The sequence below is a fragment of the Prinia subflava genome, chromosome 3, assembly GCF_021018805.1.
Source record: "Prinia subflava isolate CZ2003 ecotype Zambia chromosome 3, Cam_Psub_1.2, whole genome shotgun sequence".
Taxonomy (NCBI): Eukaryota; Metazoa; Chordata; class Aves; order Passeriformes; family Cisticolidae; genus Prinia; species Prinia subflava.
This window is the reverse complement of record NC_086249.1, coordinates 17,696,292-17,712,971: the sequence shown is the minus strand read 5'-3', so window position 1 is coordinate 17,712,971 and position 16,680 is coordinate 17,696,292. Positions and strand designations below refer to the sequence as shown.

At 41.2% G+C, this 16,680-nt stretch overlaps 1 protein-coding gene and 1 long non-coding RNA gene across 5 annotated transcripts; one reads left to right on the top strand and one right to left on the bottom strand.

Annotated features, from left to right (window-relative positions):
* Positions 1-603: 603 nt before the first annotated feature.
* On the bottom strand, positions 604-13,404 carry PARP11 (poly(ADP-ribose) polymerase family member 11). Of its 4 annotated transcripts, none has more exons than XM_063394105.1 (8): positions 13,277-13,404; positions 9,713-9,841; positions 9,494-9,614; positions 8,200-8,275; positions 7,198-7,270; positions 6,980-7,110; positions 3,219-3,370; positions 604-2,787 (listed from the first exon to the last, which is right to left on the bottom strand). In XM_063394105.1, the coding sequence occupies exons 2-8, from the start codon at positions 9,836-9,838 to the stop codon at positions 2,474-2,476; spliced, it is 993 nt and encodes a 330-aa protein (XP_063250175.1). In that variant the 5' UTR covers positions 9,839-9,841; positions 13,277-13,404; the 3' UTR covers positions 604-2,473. The 4 variants fall into 4 exon arrangements, with proteins under 4 accessions (XP_063250175.1, XP_063250174.1, XP_063250178.1 ...); XM_063394104.1 differs by lacking the exon at positions 13,277-13,404 and adding an exon at positions 13,039-13,248; XM_063394108.1 differs by lacking the exon at positions 13,277-13,404 and adding an exon at positions 13,023-13,162.
* A 974-nt stretch (positions 13,405-14,378) lies between these two features.
* On the top strand, positions 14,379-14,776 carry LOC134548570 (uncharacterized). Its single transcript, XR_010079809.1, has 2 exons — positions 14,379-14,449; positions 14,539-14,776. It is a non-coding gene; the product is annotated as an uncharacterized LOC134548570 (long non-coding RNA).
* Positions 14,777-16,680: the final 1,904 nt, after the last annotated feature.

The window sequence follows — 16,680 nt, the reverse complement described above, 5'->3', positions numbered from 1 at the left end:
GCCACAAGAATAATTTTAGTAAGAAAGCTCTATGCCAGATCAAGACACTTAAGAGAATAACATGCTCTCTTACACAGGTGTAAAACCAAAATGGAAAACAAAGCTTCACTGCATGAAATAGTAACACAAAATAGCAGGTTTCCTTCCCCAGAATCAAACCAAGATCCCTTCTCTTTTCTTTAACACTCCAAAGGCCAAGAAATTATTTTCCTCCCTTTCTTTCTCACTGTTCCTTTTATTAAGTCAAACTATTTCCTGCATTGGCTACTTGTACAGTTCTGGACTTTGCTTGCAATAGTAATTGCTCTCCCCTTGCCAGAGAAAGGACAGTTATTTTACAGACATCTTCAGTAACAAAATTCATCAGCACAAAAAGCAGAACACATTGAACACTGAAAGAAGAGGTAAAACTTCAATTGTGCAGTAAGATTAAGATTGTGCCATTCAATTCAAATTAAGCAGCAAACAAGACACCACCACACAACCAGAACAGCCTCTGAGATCAGTGAAGATTGTGGTACTTTGTGTCCATGAGGTGCTAAAAAAGAAACTTCAGGTTTTTCAAACTAAAAACATCAGTTTCAGAAGAAATAGAAGACCAAATCAATGGAACAACAGCACTTGTATTTGTTAGTTTCACAAAATGTATGCTCTATGGAACACTGTGTAACAATAAAAAGGATTCAGTGATACACAAATTCCCAATATGATTTGCTATTATTTTATACAATGTGGGGAACAAAGTGCCTTTTGCAGAGCTAGCGTAGTAGTGAATCAAACACAAATCATACCTACAAGAGTAGAACCTAGATTTCTCAACTGAGATCAAAAAATCATACTTCCTAAAATAAAGGAAAACACATTTTAGCCCTAAATGATTTAGGGTAGGGACAGGAAAATTGCCATGAAATTACATATAGAAACAGATACACAGCTTGTGCAAGATCCACTGACAGACAACAGCACTCAGGAGAAGGAAGAGATATTTGTGTCCTCAGTTACGATGCCAGAGATGTCGTCATCTTCTGCTTCCAGTTCCACCGGTTTAGTCTGACTTTGAGCAGACTTGGCCACGACAGCAGCTGCAGTGCCTTTAAATGCAATACATTTTAAACACAGCCTTTGATCCAAAAAGTCCATTAACAATTCTACAACAAACCAACACAGTTCGTTCCACATCTGCCACAATTATATACCAATTCTACAGGGCCTTGTTACTGGCCATAGCCAAAGAAAAAGCCTAGAAAGGTTTCAACTTTGACTTTGTCCATTAGTGCTACTTAGGTCCTTTAACAAAGGAAACTAGGGACACAAGTCCATAGCAAATCATTTCACATGACAGTGCATTTCACTGTAACAGCCCCTTCCTCTTCACATGTTTAGGTACTCCGGGTTGTTCTTTACCCAAATATTGTCTTTTTTGCTCTTTCTACATGTGAAAAATACTCTTTAAATTTACAGCCATACCAGTTACGAAAACCTGGTCTACACAACTGTTACTGAAAGCTTTCTATTATAGTGTTTAAAAACTAAAGGACGGCATCTTTTGAAATTTTCCTTGTTTTATTGTATTATTTCCAGTTAAGTTAATCTAACCATTTGTCTTCAGTAACACCAAGTATATGGGCACTGAGTGTGTCTTAAACTCTGACCAGACAGGAATCACAGCAGCACATGAATACTGTAATGACATGGCAAAAATTCCATAGGATAAGAACTGAGAAAGGTGTATGGCACTGCTGATATCCCAACAGTGAGCTCAACAGTTACACACTAAACAACTAACAACCACAAGTTTATGGGCCTCATTTCCACCAAAACCAATGGTCAAATCCTACTGCAAGGGCTTTGTTATTTTCCCAGTATATAATTGATGCTTATGGTAAAATGTACACAAAGTTAAACCTGACAGCTTTGTTGAACTTTATCTGGAGGAAACTGATGAAGGAGCTGTAGAATTTTTTTGTTTGTTTGTTTAGGATCCAAATTAAGAGACCTCCAAACAAAGTAACACTTACTATAGAACACACACACAGACACACACACACACAGGTAGCCACGTCCCCTGGGGTTTTGCTGTTGTTCTTACTTTATGTCTTATAGGCAATCTTTATAAAAGATTAGTTTCATCATATGCATACTATATTATAGGCATATTTCTACACCTTTTAATATACTTTAGAAAATCAAAACATAAATCTTGCCTTTGAAAACTTACCAATGCTCAATGTATTTAAGGCTCACTAAGCAACTTCAGATTTGTAATAGTCTCTACATTTGAAAAACGCATTAGTAAAGTTTACAGATTTTTAAAAACAGTTCACCAATCTCTCTTAAATATTTAATAGCGTCCCTCCTCCATAAAGGTATGTCAGCCTTTCTTTCACCTCTTTCATGCATCATGTTTCTATGTTGTTGTCTTTACAAAAGGAAGAAAAATACCAAAAAAACACAAGCAATACTTAGTTCAAACTTAACAAAATTCTATTAAGTACTCAGGGTAGATTTGGTTGGCATCAAAGATGACAAAGATCTTTGGGTTCCAGGTATTATCCACACAGCTGTCATACAAGTTCACAAAGCTTCCATCTTTTGAAGGAGGCCTCATGTATTTTGAATCACCGCCGATATAGTCACCAGTTAATACACGAGCAAGAAACATGACTTTATCTGGTCTGTGCAGATGAGGCTGCAGGTTCACACCATGAATCTGGAAAGTATCCCCGTGCTTCATGCTCTCTTTGCAGAAATGGCTGGAATATGATGCATCTCTTGCAAAATAGGTCCCTTTCAAATAAAAAACGTAGAAAATCTGATGACGTTCTTACCATGAAAGCTTGACTACCAGAGCATAGCTATCAAGATGATGAAAAGTGTCAGTTCTTTTATGTTCATGAGCAACTCTTTTTTTTTGTCGTTAATTATTATATTATCACAATATGACCAAATATTTTTACTGTGATCATTTTAGCAGGCAGATTGTCTTGTGATCCACACGGCACCGCTGGGCATCCCTTCCCCATGCTCCCTGGCCCTACCAGCCGGTTGTGACAATTACATTCCTTACTGCATCCTTATTTACACTTGCTATAAAAGCAGAGCTGTATTAAACAGCTCTTGGGTAAACACAAGGCATACATCACAAAGTACACACTACGGGGAACACTTAATGTTGAGCTGTTAACACTACCACTGTTGTATGTGACAGCAATACTTACCTTTTCCATACACAGCAGCATGCATCCCATTTATTCTCCAGTCAAAATTATGAATACATATTGCTTCTACAAATTCATTACTGGTGCCATGAAACAGCATCTGCTCATTAATCGTTGGGACACCTCTTTTCTTCTTCAGTTGAGCTTTTTTCCTACAGAAAACACACAATAAATACATAAATAAGCATATAATAAATAAATAGGTGTACAAACACAATTACTACTGTGAAAATATTGTTGAGGGTACAGACCTAACACATTCCACTTTGCAAGTACCTAGATGACTCTAGTTTTTAAACAGGACAGAATTCTTAAGGTACATATTTAGAAATCACACATTTCTGAATGCCATAGGACTATTTCCCAAAATAGTCTAAGATTTGGAAAAATGGTCTTCCTATACCAATTTTATCAACATTGTTCATGTGTTACTAGTTTCAGTGTGATCATTTTCTGCAGATACATCTTTAAAAAAAAGGTAACTTTGTACATTTTGTTTCCTCCACCTATTTTAATGTCATAGTGGAAATGATAACAAAGTTGGTAGATTATAAAGCACTATTACCTAGGCAAACCAGCAAAATCTGATCTAACGGCTAGTTATGCTGAACATCTGAAATTTCTTCAATCAGCAGCCCTCTGCTGTTGGCTGTTGATCTCTGACAATATATAAACGTAGCCTCAAGTAATTTTCTTGAAACAGGGCAATGAAACAAATTTATTGAAAAAGTCAATAATCAATTGTCAAAAGATGTTCTGTAACAGTCCTTTACTATCTCTGACCAGTTCATTTCATAAAGCCAATTTAGAATTGTCATTAAGATGGGAACTATTGTAAGAGGGAAATGTGTTCTGACCGCTACAGTGATGCAAATAATCATTCAAGCAATGATCAAATGTAATACCTTATCTTATCAATTAAACAAAACACTTTTCCTAAACCATAGAAGTAGCAATTGTTCTTCCTGAGCAGTAGAATATACTGGGCACACTGGCAAGCTGGTTGTGCAGAATGCAGAAATGCCTCAACAGGACACTTTGGTAGTTTGGAACAGAAATCGAGGAGTCCAACTGTTCTAAAAGGCATCATTTTAGCACCTTCCACAAGCAGTGACAAGATAATCCAGTTCAACAAAATTAAGTTGATCCAGCACTGTGAAAATTCTCAGCCAATTCACTCAATAAAAGGCAAAACCTACAGCAAAACTAAATACCCAGAGATATGCTCTTTGTACCTATGTAAACAGATAAGCTTTTTCTAAAACTGGTCACGAATCTCCTCGACCAACACCTCTTTTTTTTACTTGTACTCCTCGACAACTCCAAACTGAGATGCTAGACTAAGCATCATCTGTTCTTTTCAACTTTCCTCCCTGCGACACCAAGTGAATCTGAAATACTGGAATACCTATTTCTTTGTAATATACTACCAGGCAATAATTTCTTCACCAGTGAGTGCAACCCTTTCGCACCATCTTGTGACCCATTTTACCTTATTGAACCTCATTCAACTGGCCTCAGCCCATGGATCCCCCCAGCCTGTCCAGATCCCTCTGCAGAGCCCTCCTGCCCTCCCACCCAGCTTGGTGTCTCCTGCAAACTGACTGAGGGTGCCCTTGATCCCCTTGTCCAGACCACAGATAAAGATATTAAACAGGACCAGCCCCAACACTGAGCCCTGGGGGACCCCACTGGTGGCCAGGCAGATGCAACTCCATTCACCACCTCTCCCTGGGCCTGGCTACCCTGACAGTTTTTTATGCAGCAAACAGTGCACATGTCCAAGCCATGAGCAGCCAGATCCTCCAGGAGAATGCTGTGGGAAAACAGTGTCTACTTCAGTGTCTACTGAAGTCCAGGTAAAAAATAACTGTAGTCTTTCCCTCATCCACTTAGTGGGTCATCCTGTCATACAAGGTGAGGTTGGTCATCAAGCAGGATGTGCCTTTCCTAAACTTACCCTGGCTGGGCCTGACCCCTGTTTGCCCTGTACATGCTGTGTCATGGCACTGAGGATGAGCTGTTCCTTGACCTTCCCTGGCACTGAGCTCAGCCTGACAGGTCTGTAGCTCCCTGGATCCTCCTTCCAACCCCTCTTGTGCATGGGCATCACATTTGCTCACCCCCAGCCAACTGGAACCTGCCCAGTGAGCCACGACTGCTGGTAAATGGTTGAAAGTGGCTCAATGACCACCTCTAGAGCTCCCTTGGTACTCTCCAGTGGATTCCATCCATCCTCATAGACTTGTGTGGGGCAGCAGGTTCCATTTCCTCTTGAATTATGAGGGCTGCATTTTGCTCTCTGTTTCTGTCTACCAGCTCAGGGGCCGGGTGCCCAGATAACAACTGGTCTTACTATTAATGCCTTTGTTGCCTCAGTCTTTTTCTGATCTTTTGTCACTACGTTTTCCCCACATTCAATAAGGAATGGAGATTCTCTATAGCCCTCCTTTTGTTGATGATTAATTTAAAAAAATATTTTTATTGTCTTTTACAGCAATGGCCAAATTATGTTCTAGTTGGGCATTGGTCCTTCTAATTTCCTCCCTGCAAAACACCTCAACATCTTTTATTCCTCCTGAGTTGCCTTCCCCTTCTTCCCAAGGTCATAAACTCTCTTTTTTGTCTGAATTCCAGCTAAAGTTCTGTGTTCAGCCAGGATGATCTTATTCCTCAACTACTTGTCTTTCAGCAAATGGGGAGACAGCCTGCTCCAGAACCTTTAGGATTTTCCTCTTGAAGAGTGTCCAGCCTTCCTGGACTCCTTTGCCCTTCAGGACTGCACCACAAGGGGCTCTGTCAAACAGTCTCCTGAAAAACCCAAAGTTTGACCTCTGGAAGCCCAAGGCAGCAGCTCTGCTGACCCCCTTCCTTACTCCACCAACAAAAAAGGAAGCAACTAAAAGTAGGATAACTCTCTTCACCATTAACATATATAAGGAATTTCACTTTCTCACACATGTTAATGATATAGCTTTAATTAACAATAAATGAGATACTTTTAAAAAAGTCATATAACATATTCAAGATTTTAGTACACATCCAGTTTTTTCCTCACTCTTTAAATTAGTCCAGATTATTTTATTAGTGCACAACACCTTCAAACCTTCTGATATGTACTCCTTCCTACAAGATACACAAATAACTTTTGTCAAGTACAATTGCTTAAGACTGACTCCAAAAAAATAACTGGACACCAAACTGAGCACTTCCTACCTCTTCCAGGCCAGCACAATATCAAGAGGCAAAAGCCAAGAACTTAGAATAAGGTTTTGTAGCACATTAAACTTAAAAGAAATTGCATGAATATGTGTTAACTAGACATTTAATTCTATCCCATGCTTCACAAAATTGAGAAATTCAACAGGACTGAAATATTCATTTGCTTTCTTCAGTAAAAATTAAAATAATACAAGCCTCTCAAGGATTCATTTTAAAAAGCTATTTTTTGTTCTTACTCCACTGTAAGGATCATGGGCATCTACCACACAGATAGTCTAAAGCTCTTAAATACATTATCTGTGCTACAGCTTTATCTGATGCTTTTCTACAAGTATTACATTTCTGCACCTGTAGAAGCTACACAGTCTTGAAAATTAAATTTTGAATAAAGAGAAATGACAAATAAGAAAATATTTAAAAGTTTAAAAGTAATAAAAATTTCATTAATAATAAAAACAGTTAAACATATTTCTGATGCATCATTTAAAACTTTTTTCCATTAACAATCCTAAAACTGTTGGTTTTAGAAATAATCTCACCTGCAAAAAAACTCCCACAAGTCTAGATTTTGTATTCTCTTAATTCTTTTAATTCGGTGGCTATCCATTGTTTTTCCAAAGAGACTAGAAACTTCATTATATTCATTTGTTTTCTTTTGCAATGGAATAAGCTGGAAAAAAAGAGGTTAGTGCGATTTCAATTCAATGCATTATTTCATTGTCACACGTTTTTGACCAAGTTGCATACCAACTCTTACCTGGTATGGCTCCTCAGTATTTACATTCTCCCAGTGTGAAGGCATAGGGATAGCCTCATTTTCACAGATGAAACTTCAAACAAAAAAGGTAAAAGCACATCACTTCAAGGACATGAGGCATTTTCTTCCTGTCAAACTCCTGCTCCAAACAACACAGTATGCAAAAAAAGCAAACCCCCATGAAGTTTATACAGAACTACTAAAAAAGAGTGGTTTAAGCACATGCACTACATACATAGAAGCTCTTAAGCCTTTATATTGAGACTAAAAGAAAGAATCTCCTGAAAGTAAAGAATGCCACCACATGGAAATAAGACTACTGAATGCAATTATTCAAAAAACAATGTAAATCGCCACTGTATGCACTATTTAGCAAATATCTACTGAAATAAATCCTGACACTTCAAAAACACAGGTCTTCTTGAAAGTCAGTGTAAACTGATTGCTACTACATTTCTTACGGCAAATGACAATTTTCTTTTTGAATGTATAACCACACTACTATTCACAACTAAATCTTTTCTCAGAAACTATTTGGGGAAAAAACCCCACATATCCCTGGTACTCAATTTCACCTGTGGTAGTAACATTGCATAGCTCAGTTTATTGTTTAGCAAGTTCCAGATTTACATCAGCTCAGCTTTATGTCTAATGACTGATCAAATGCTAAGAAACTGACAATCTAAAGCAGACTCATAAAAGAATGGTAACACAAATTTTTTAACTTTAAGTCACTTTAGAGTAAATGAGTAAAATATAAGCATGAGATATAACTCAATGTTTTTTTGCTGTTACAATAACATTTTTAAATAATTTATGGAGTCAATGGATTCCATTTTTTGGTGGTGCTTCCCTGCAGCAATTCTGATTCAACAGGTATTCAGAGCAAGTGACTCCAAAAGTTAATAAACAGAAACAATGAAGATAAAACACTTTTGTTTCATTTCACTTAGAAGAATCAGGGATAAAAGAAAAATAAGGAGTTTCCTCTTATTTCCTTACCTGAATGAATTGATTGCAAAGGGAGCTCGCTTTATTGGACGCTGTTTAAGAGTAGTTAGGTTGATTTGTCTCATCACTGAGCATAAAACAAGAATTAGCATGAAATTTTTGGGAATTCATCTACAGTATATGAAACATTTAAGTGTCATTTTTTAAAAGAATGTTACTACATGTAAGTTACTTGACAGGAATTTCAACAAGTAACAAATCAACATTTTCAATAAATGTTTCTAAATGCATAGCCATTTATATGAGTTGGCAAAATGTCCAAATATTACACACACAAAACATTTATTTTTAAAATATCCATCTAACATTCAGTCCCACTACATTACAGTCAAAACACAGAATACACTATCCTTAGTGTAAGACATCATGACCTTAAGAGAGTAACATAAAAATTGTTCTTTAACATTTGCTTATAGTTTTTTTATTCTGGATGCAAAACATAGTTTTTTATAAAAAGACATTTCAGCATAAGTAAGCATAAAAGTCCTTGTATTGTTAGATACCACTTTGTTGCCAGTATATTGCTGTTTTACTCAGTCCCCACTGTCTGTATTTGAAATATTTGAAAATTGAATACATATGCTGGAATATGTCTTTATTTCCTTCATTTCCTATATTTAAGCATACGGGGTTTTGTAATTTAATCAGAAAATAAACCATCTATGGATAGAAAAACTAAAAAAATGTTACTAGAACACACCTTTCAACAAAGAACAGATTACATTTATTATTAGTTACATACATTAGAAACCTGTAATACTCTGCAATTTACAGGAACAGCACAAGCAAGATCTCTACAGTCTACCAATAAAGGCTTCTGCCTATCTCCTTGATATTCTGAGAACAGAACTGGCTTCAACTACCTGCTGAATTATTCAATCACTTTTATTTAACATTGCAGGAATTAGCAGGAAGCTTCCTTCATAGCAATGCTTCTTATACAGACTCAATGGAAGAGGTTTTCCAAGCTTCCAGGCTGTTGCACATTAAAGAAAAAAGGTTCAACCTTCCCAGTTCAAGAGATGTATCCTACACACCACCTGCAGCTGAAGCAGGAACACTGTGAAGTGCTATTAAACCAAACATGCTACTTCATTAATAAACTACACAAAAAATGTAACAGGGCAGCTGTTTCTAAAAAATCCTTTGTAGTTTCCAGTAAAGAAGACAGTCTTAATCATGTTTTTGCACCAGATACGAGGACATTAACCTGCTGAAAGAACAAATGTGGTGGTGTATCTGAGACCTGGTATTGTTTAAATCTACTCTTCGGAAGGATACGTACCTGAGAAGTCCAGTGTGTAGTTAAACTTTGCAGTGGTAAAAGACAGAGATCCACGAGGGTCTGCTCGGAAACTCCTTTCAATGTCTTCACTGCTAATAGAGCAGTGACTGTTTGAGTCAGTCTTCAAAATGAAAGAAAAAGCACATTAAGACAAACTCAGCCACAGGTAATTTGAAGTATGGAATCCATTAGTGCCAATATACCTTCACAGGTACTTACCTGAAACATATGCCATTTACCACACTCAGCCAAATAAAACCAGCCCCACTGGGTATCAGAGGTATCCATGTCTTCAACTGGATTTTCCATCTTTGCAAACACATCTTCTGATGGTCCTTGAAGCATTTCCTGAAACATTCACACACATACACACAAGAAAAGTTTAGATAAATTTATAAAAAAACAAAACAAAGTGCATTTGCAATAACTACCAAAAAAGCAACAAAAAAAAAAAATCCTAACAGGCCCAGGACAGATCTGTTCTTTTTTTTCCAGAGAAAAATTCTCAATTTGTTACTTATCCAGTATTATCCTTTAACTTAAACACTTTCAAAATTCTTTTAATTGTCTGCAAAGTGTGACAGTAAAAGCAAGAGCTATAGGCTTTATGTGATCAAAGAGAGGTGCTAAAGTTCATATTGATGGTTATAGGATCAAGGCCACTCAGAAATATACAGCAGGCTCTTTATTCATACTGCTCAAGAATGAGGTGTTAGGGTTACATCCAACAGCTTGATGGAAACATCTACTAGGTACTCACCACCAGTGAACAAATCAGACTGGAAATCAAAAGTTGTAAGAAAAAAATTAAAACTAAGACAAAGAATACAATTATTTAACTCTGCAAGACCACAGTAGATTAGTCCTTCACACTGCGTGAAGAATTTTCTCCCTAATGCATACAGTTAAAAATGACACAGTAAAATTCCTGGTACTCTGTACTTGTATTTACAGAGAAGATTCACATCAAAAGCAAGAGTGGCTCCCACACAAGCAGTGACTACCATGGTTGGGGTTCTGAAGGACGGAATAAAAAGAACTGGGGAAAGGATACAGCAGAGGTCTACAAAATCACGACAAAACCAAAGAGGGAATAAGGAATCACATTTTCTTCTGACATACAGAGAAGACATCTATTGAAGGTTGCACATGTCAAGTTCAAAGTAAGTGAAAGAAAAACATCATGAACCAGACAGCAACCTATGGAATTTCTTTTCATGGTATGGATGGATGAATTTCTTTTCATGGTGGATGCTGCAAATTTATGGAAGTTCAAAAAGCAGCTAGACAGGTTTAAGCATATCAAGAGCCAATGCCAGAATACCTTTAGAAGAACAGTCCCCACCAGAATTCAGCTCATTCTTTGTTCATCAATAAAATTCTAAAAACTCTGAAAGTGCTCTATTTGCATATATTTCTTAACGCGTCAACTTTCTGCAACAATCTCCCCAAGCAAAAATTCTAAGTAAGTTTCAGGGAATCTTTCAGAGAAGAAACTTGCCCCACTCCCAGAAAAGGTCACCAATTCATCCATTCCAACTGTTTAAGCAAAACACTTTGGCACTCTTCCCAAATAGGTCCTCAAGTTTACTTTTTCTTCCAAGAAGTGAAACAACACCCCCCAGCACAAGTCAAACAATGTGCAGTTAGTATCCTGGATGCTTCAGTTGTTTCCTGGTCACTCCAACCCAGAAAAAATAGAGACCTGAAGAAGACAAATACTGGAGACTAAAAGTAGGCATCCCCTAGTTCTGGCCAGTGCTACTGGAGCAGCAGTTCAGAGCAGGAGGCACTTCTAGCACCGCCCTTCACCCCCCATTTTTCCCAAGCTAGTTGTATTTCTGTAGTTGTTTGAAAAAAAAAATCTGAGAAACCTCTTTGTGATAATGGCTAGAGGCTGTACTCAAATCATCAAAAGCTCCAAAATGTAACAAGAATCTAGAGGCTTAGAGACTAGGGAAATCATAAGTGGACCTCCAAAACATCACCGAGTTGCAGAACCTGAGGACAAACCTACTTCAGTGCAAATGGAAGCCTACCCAAGGCTACATATATGGATTGCTGCCTCAAGTTCAAGCAGCACTACACAAAAGGTTCATCAGCTGCACAGGAAAAGCATTTTTAAAGAGATAAGAAAACCATTCACTGCTTCAGAGGGCATCCGTAAACATCTCTTCTATTACCCACAGCAACACAGCCACAGAGCCTACATTCACTTGGTGTTAAAAGCACAACCGGCCAACATCTTTTGATGAAAATCTTTCACCTTCAATTTGATTCTTCCTCTTGGATAACAATTTGACTATGTTCTATCCTACTGAGAGCAGGCAGAGGTAGTCTGCAGTTCTTTAAAGCTGAGGAAAGCAATTCAGGCTTTTCTTGGTAAGGTTGTGTTTTCCCCATGTTCCCATTAAAATGGTCAGCTCAGCTCCCTCCCAGAGTTACTTCAGGGCCTTGACTCTGATCAGTCAAATCAATGATGGTTTTTGAACAAGAGGACATGTCTTCACAAGCAGAGAAGGCATGATTGTCTATGCCTGTCAACACACTTCTGTGCCTCCAGGGGCATAAAACATTTACTAAGGAGATAGATATTCCCATGGCTTTCAAAACTCTTACATTCAATCCACGTATATTACCCTCATCATAAAGTCTAGGGTGAGCAAGTAGATTCCAGGATACTTTAGAAGTACGAGGAAAGACCTGAAGACATGAATATGTAAAGCCAGAAAAACAAGAGAACTGTTCTCAAAGGTGACATAAATCCAAAATGTTTGAAGGAATTACCATTTATAAGCGTCAGGTAGCATTTTGAGAAGGGTCTCAACTCCCGTCATTTGCACTGTTTCTAACTCGTCCAGGAGCTACCAGAACAGCTCAAATTAAACAGATTTCTTAGGAAAAAACATCCTCCAGAACAAGAACTGCACTTGTGCACTGTGACTGAATGGCTTTACTGCTAGTGGCAATGCACTTCCTCTTTTTTCCAGAAATACTTTATGTTCGACTGATATACATGCTTTACAGTGTGCAGACACACAGAATGCTTTGGGTTAGAGGAGAACTTTAAGACCACCTGGTTTCAATCCTCCTGCCATGGGCAGGGACACCTTCCACTGGACCAGGCTGCTCCAAACCCCATCCAACCTGGCCTTTAACACTCCCAGGAATGGGGCACCCACAGCTTCTCTGAGCAACCTGTGCCAGTACTCAGCTCCCGGATGAGAACAAACACAGCAGCAGCATCCCAGTGGACTACTCTGTCCGGATTCCTGTGCTGCCTGCTTCACTTGGCACACCGTGCTTTATTGCCAAAGGCTCTTCTACCCACAAACATCGACTTGGTACAGTACCCTGCTGGGAACGCAGGCAGTGCTAAAAGAACCTCTGGCTCTTCCTTAGAGACCACGACACCTGATTAGGAGACTTGCCTGAGGTGAGCCCGCAGGGCTTGGGAGGGGAGGCGAGGAGAAGGACCGGCATTAGCACCAGTACGGGACACTCAGTGGAATGACAATGCCCTTCCCACCTGCGCCCCCACGCACCCGCTCCGTGCTGCCGGGGACCACCGCCGCAATCACACCCGTAACCGCACGCTCCAGAGCCGGATCCATCGGCCTCCGGGGCGCCCGGGCCCAGCGCAGAGCCACGGCCGCTCCTCGGGCGCGCAGGCCGCTCCCGGCGCCCGCCCCGCCCCGTGCCCGGGCCGGCCGCGCTGCGCGGGGCTGGGGCGCGGCGCGGGGGGAGGGGCGGCGGCGGCCGTTCCGCCCCGCCCGCACTCACCGCAGCGGCCGCGCGCGCCGGGCGCGCTCCCGCAGGCCGCCCGCGCCGCGCGGGCCGCGCGCGCGGGGCCCGCTCCGCTCCTGGCGCTTCCGTTACCGGCGGCCGCGGCGGGCGGGGCCAGCGCGGGGTGGCCGCTCCCCATTGGCCCGTCGGGGGCCGGCATGCAAATGAACGCAGGGGCGGGGCGGAGGTGGAGCCGCTGGCGTGAGGCGCAGAGCGTACGGGGAGGGCCCGGGGCCGGAACTGCGTTCGTACCTGTAGGACACTGTGAGCACCGGCACCGGCACCGGCACCGGCACCGGCACCGGCACCGGCACCGGCACAGCACAAGCCAGGACCACTTCCAGCGCCAGTCCCACTGCCAAGAACAGTCCAAGCACCTGTTCCACTGCCAATACCAGTACCAGGCCTAGTCCAGTATCAATACCACTGCCGGTGCCGGTACTAGCACTAGCACCAGTTCCAATCCGAGCACCAGCCCCCGTTCCAGCACCGGCCCCAGTTCCAAAAGCAGCCCAGGTACCTGTACCAGTATAAATAGCAGGCCCAGTGCCAGTATCAATACCAGTTCAGTGCCAGTCCCAGTACCTTTACCAGGCCCAGTTCCAGTGCCAGTACCAGTACCAGTGACAGTCCTAGTTCCAGTCCCAGTACCAGTCCCTTGTGGTAGCAGAGCCATGACACCGTACTGGTGCCAGGCACGGCAGCAGATGTGACCATCACTCTGTGCACGGCATAGGTCACCCAGAGCAAAGAGGGCAGCAATAAGAGGCTGCTGCAGGCGCTCAGGGCCCGTGAGCAGCTTTATGCCACAGTGAGGTCAGGAAGCAGCAGCAGCAGGACCAGTTAGAGAAGCCACAGTACTGAGCACAGATCCCCCCAGCCCTTTGGTGCAGATGGTCTAGGAGGGGAGCTGCTGGGTGGAGGAGCTGGCAGTGACACCAGCTGCAACACTCCACAGTCAGCCAGTGACCTGGTGTCTTAGGGTGACTTTATGATGCTCGTATTCCCAGTTGTCTGTTCTGTGTGTGCTGTGTATTGTGTTCTGTACCTTTAAGACTGATTCTGAGAGTGAAACAAGGAAAGAGGAAGCGCACGGTTTGTTTTGCAGAAAACTGCCTGACTCCTACACGTTCTGTCTCCAGCAGTTGTTTGTCTGAGGCATGGACAATGGTAGAACAGAGATTTTCAGTGCTTTTTAATTAGTTTTAGCTAGCCAAGGCAGAAATGTTCCCTGGACTGTTTTTTCCCTTTTTCTTAAGACTGTTTAAATCTGCTCTGGACTGAAAAACCTCAGCACTGAGGGCTCACACCTGCGGCCCACTGGGCCTGGACCTCCAGAGGGACTGGGACTGATGAGAGACTGAGCTGAGCTACCCATGGCAAGGATTTTCTCAAGTTTGCCATCTCTCTTTGGAGTGGAAAGAGGATTTATTGTTTCATATTATTCATTCTTTATGCTTGTGGGCATTTTGTTTGTTAAATAAATAGTTTTTTCCACTTTTCTGTGAAGAAGTTCTTTTCCCAAACCCGCTAGGGGGAGGGGCTGATTGAGTTTGCTTTCTGGAGAGACCCTGTTTGGGGGTTTCCTCCCAAATTTAGCCTAAACCAGGACAGCTGCTAACTTCCAAAACACAGGCAGTCCTCATATATGTGTGCAATCATTGCAACACATCCTGCAATGAAGGATTTTAATTGAGCAGCATGCCAAGAACAACACAGGTGGAGTGAAAATGATTAATTTCTCCAGTTCTGAGGGAGTGTCAAACAGGATGTTTATCCAGATTGTGGCTGTGCTGACCTTGCCGCTGAATACAGAGTAAGAAAAGGTTATTTATTTGAGTTGTCAAGCAGCCCATGTTGAATCACTGGAGGTATTTCACTGGCATGAATATAATGCTGGAATAAAGGAGCTTTCTGGAAGTAGTGGCATCTTTTTTCATGTTACTTTTGCTGACATTGTTGGAAAGCACATGAAGCTTGTTGGGACATGTCCTGCCTTGGGTTATGCAAGAGGAAGAGGTTTATGGATCTATACAGAGGCTAGAAGCAAGGAAGGATTCTGTTACTGCCTTAGCTGCTGAATGTCTGTTGAACATTTTTTTTAATTGAAAAGATGCTGACAATGCTTTAAGCCTAATGTAGTCCTCTTTGAGTCATCCATTTCTATTGCTATTGCTGTCTGTTGTGTATTTTTTAAATAAGGGTCAGGCTTTTCACAGATTTTGTGTATTTGAAGTTACAGTAGCACAATGCACAGCTTTCTAGCAGCCAAAAGTTTTAAAGAAGTTTCTGTCTAAAACTCTGAAGTGTTTCTGCTGCTATGCCTTGAAGTGTGGGACAGAGTTGAGATTTTTGTGCTGTGTTTCTTCCCTTTCTTTGTATGTTTAGACTGATAATTAATAACGGAGCATAAACCTCTCTTGAGATAATATCTTCATTGCAGGGAAAACATAGCCTGTTATGAGACTGTTCTTAGGAAGCTACATGCTAATACCAGACTCCTTATGGCAACAAAGCATAAAAACCTTTCAAATCCAAAGATATCTGTGGATATGTGATGTGATATGTGTGCAGACTAACAGCCTGTTTGAAGAAGACATAATTGCCTTAATTGATTCTCATCAGCCTCTACTTCAAGCAGCAAAAAGGCAGAAAATGGAGAGGTTTGGCCACATGACTTGAGTTGCAAACCCATTCTCGCAGGGAACAGTCAAATGGAAGCGAAAGAGAGAACTCCCTAGCACTGCCTGGTACATAAATTGTAGGATCATGGAAGAATTTAGACTTGAAAGAACTGATGAAGTTCTGTAATCCAGTCTCCTTACCAAAGCAGGCCTTATTTAAAACCTAGATTAGGTTGCTCAATTCCTCATAAAACTTTTTTTTTCCTCTCCAGGTGTATCTGCTGAACTGATTTCAAGGGCAAGAAGCTTTTGTCCTTCTGTCCATTCTAGAATTTCTTGTGTTGCAACTTGGGCACATTGACTCTTTCTTTTCAGGGTTACCCTGTGAGGTGAGCTCCCTCAGTCTTCCTGGCAGTGCCTTTTCCTGGGTAGGAAATAACAGGCACAGTGTCTCCAAGCTGGTAAAAGCTACCTGAAGCAGAGAGAAATTACAGTCAATTACCTTAGGACAGTGCTTCTTAAATTGTATCAGATGGGATTAAAAGAGGCTTCAAGCTGGAATGCACTTTAGTTGTCTTTGAGAAGAGCCACAAAGGTGTTTAGAGGGCTGGAACACCCCTTTTCCATAGACAAACGCAGAGAGTTGGGGCTGTTAGCCTGCAGAAGAGGTGGTTCCAGGGAGTCCTCATTGTGACCTTCTATCCTTGGAAGTGTTCAAGGACAGGTTGGGTGGGGTTCTGAGCAACCTGGTCCAGTAGAATGTGTCCCTGCCCATGG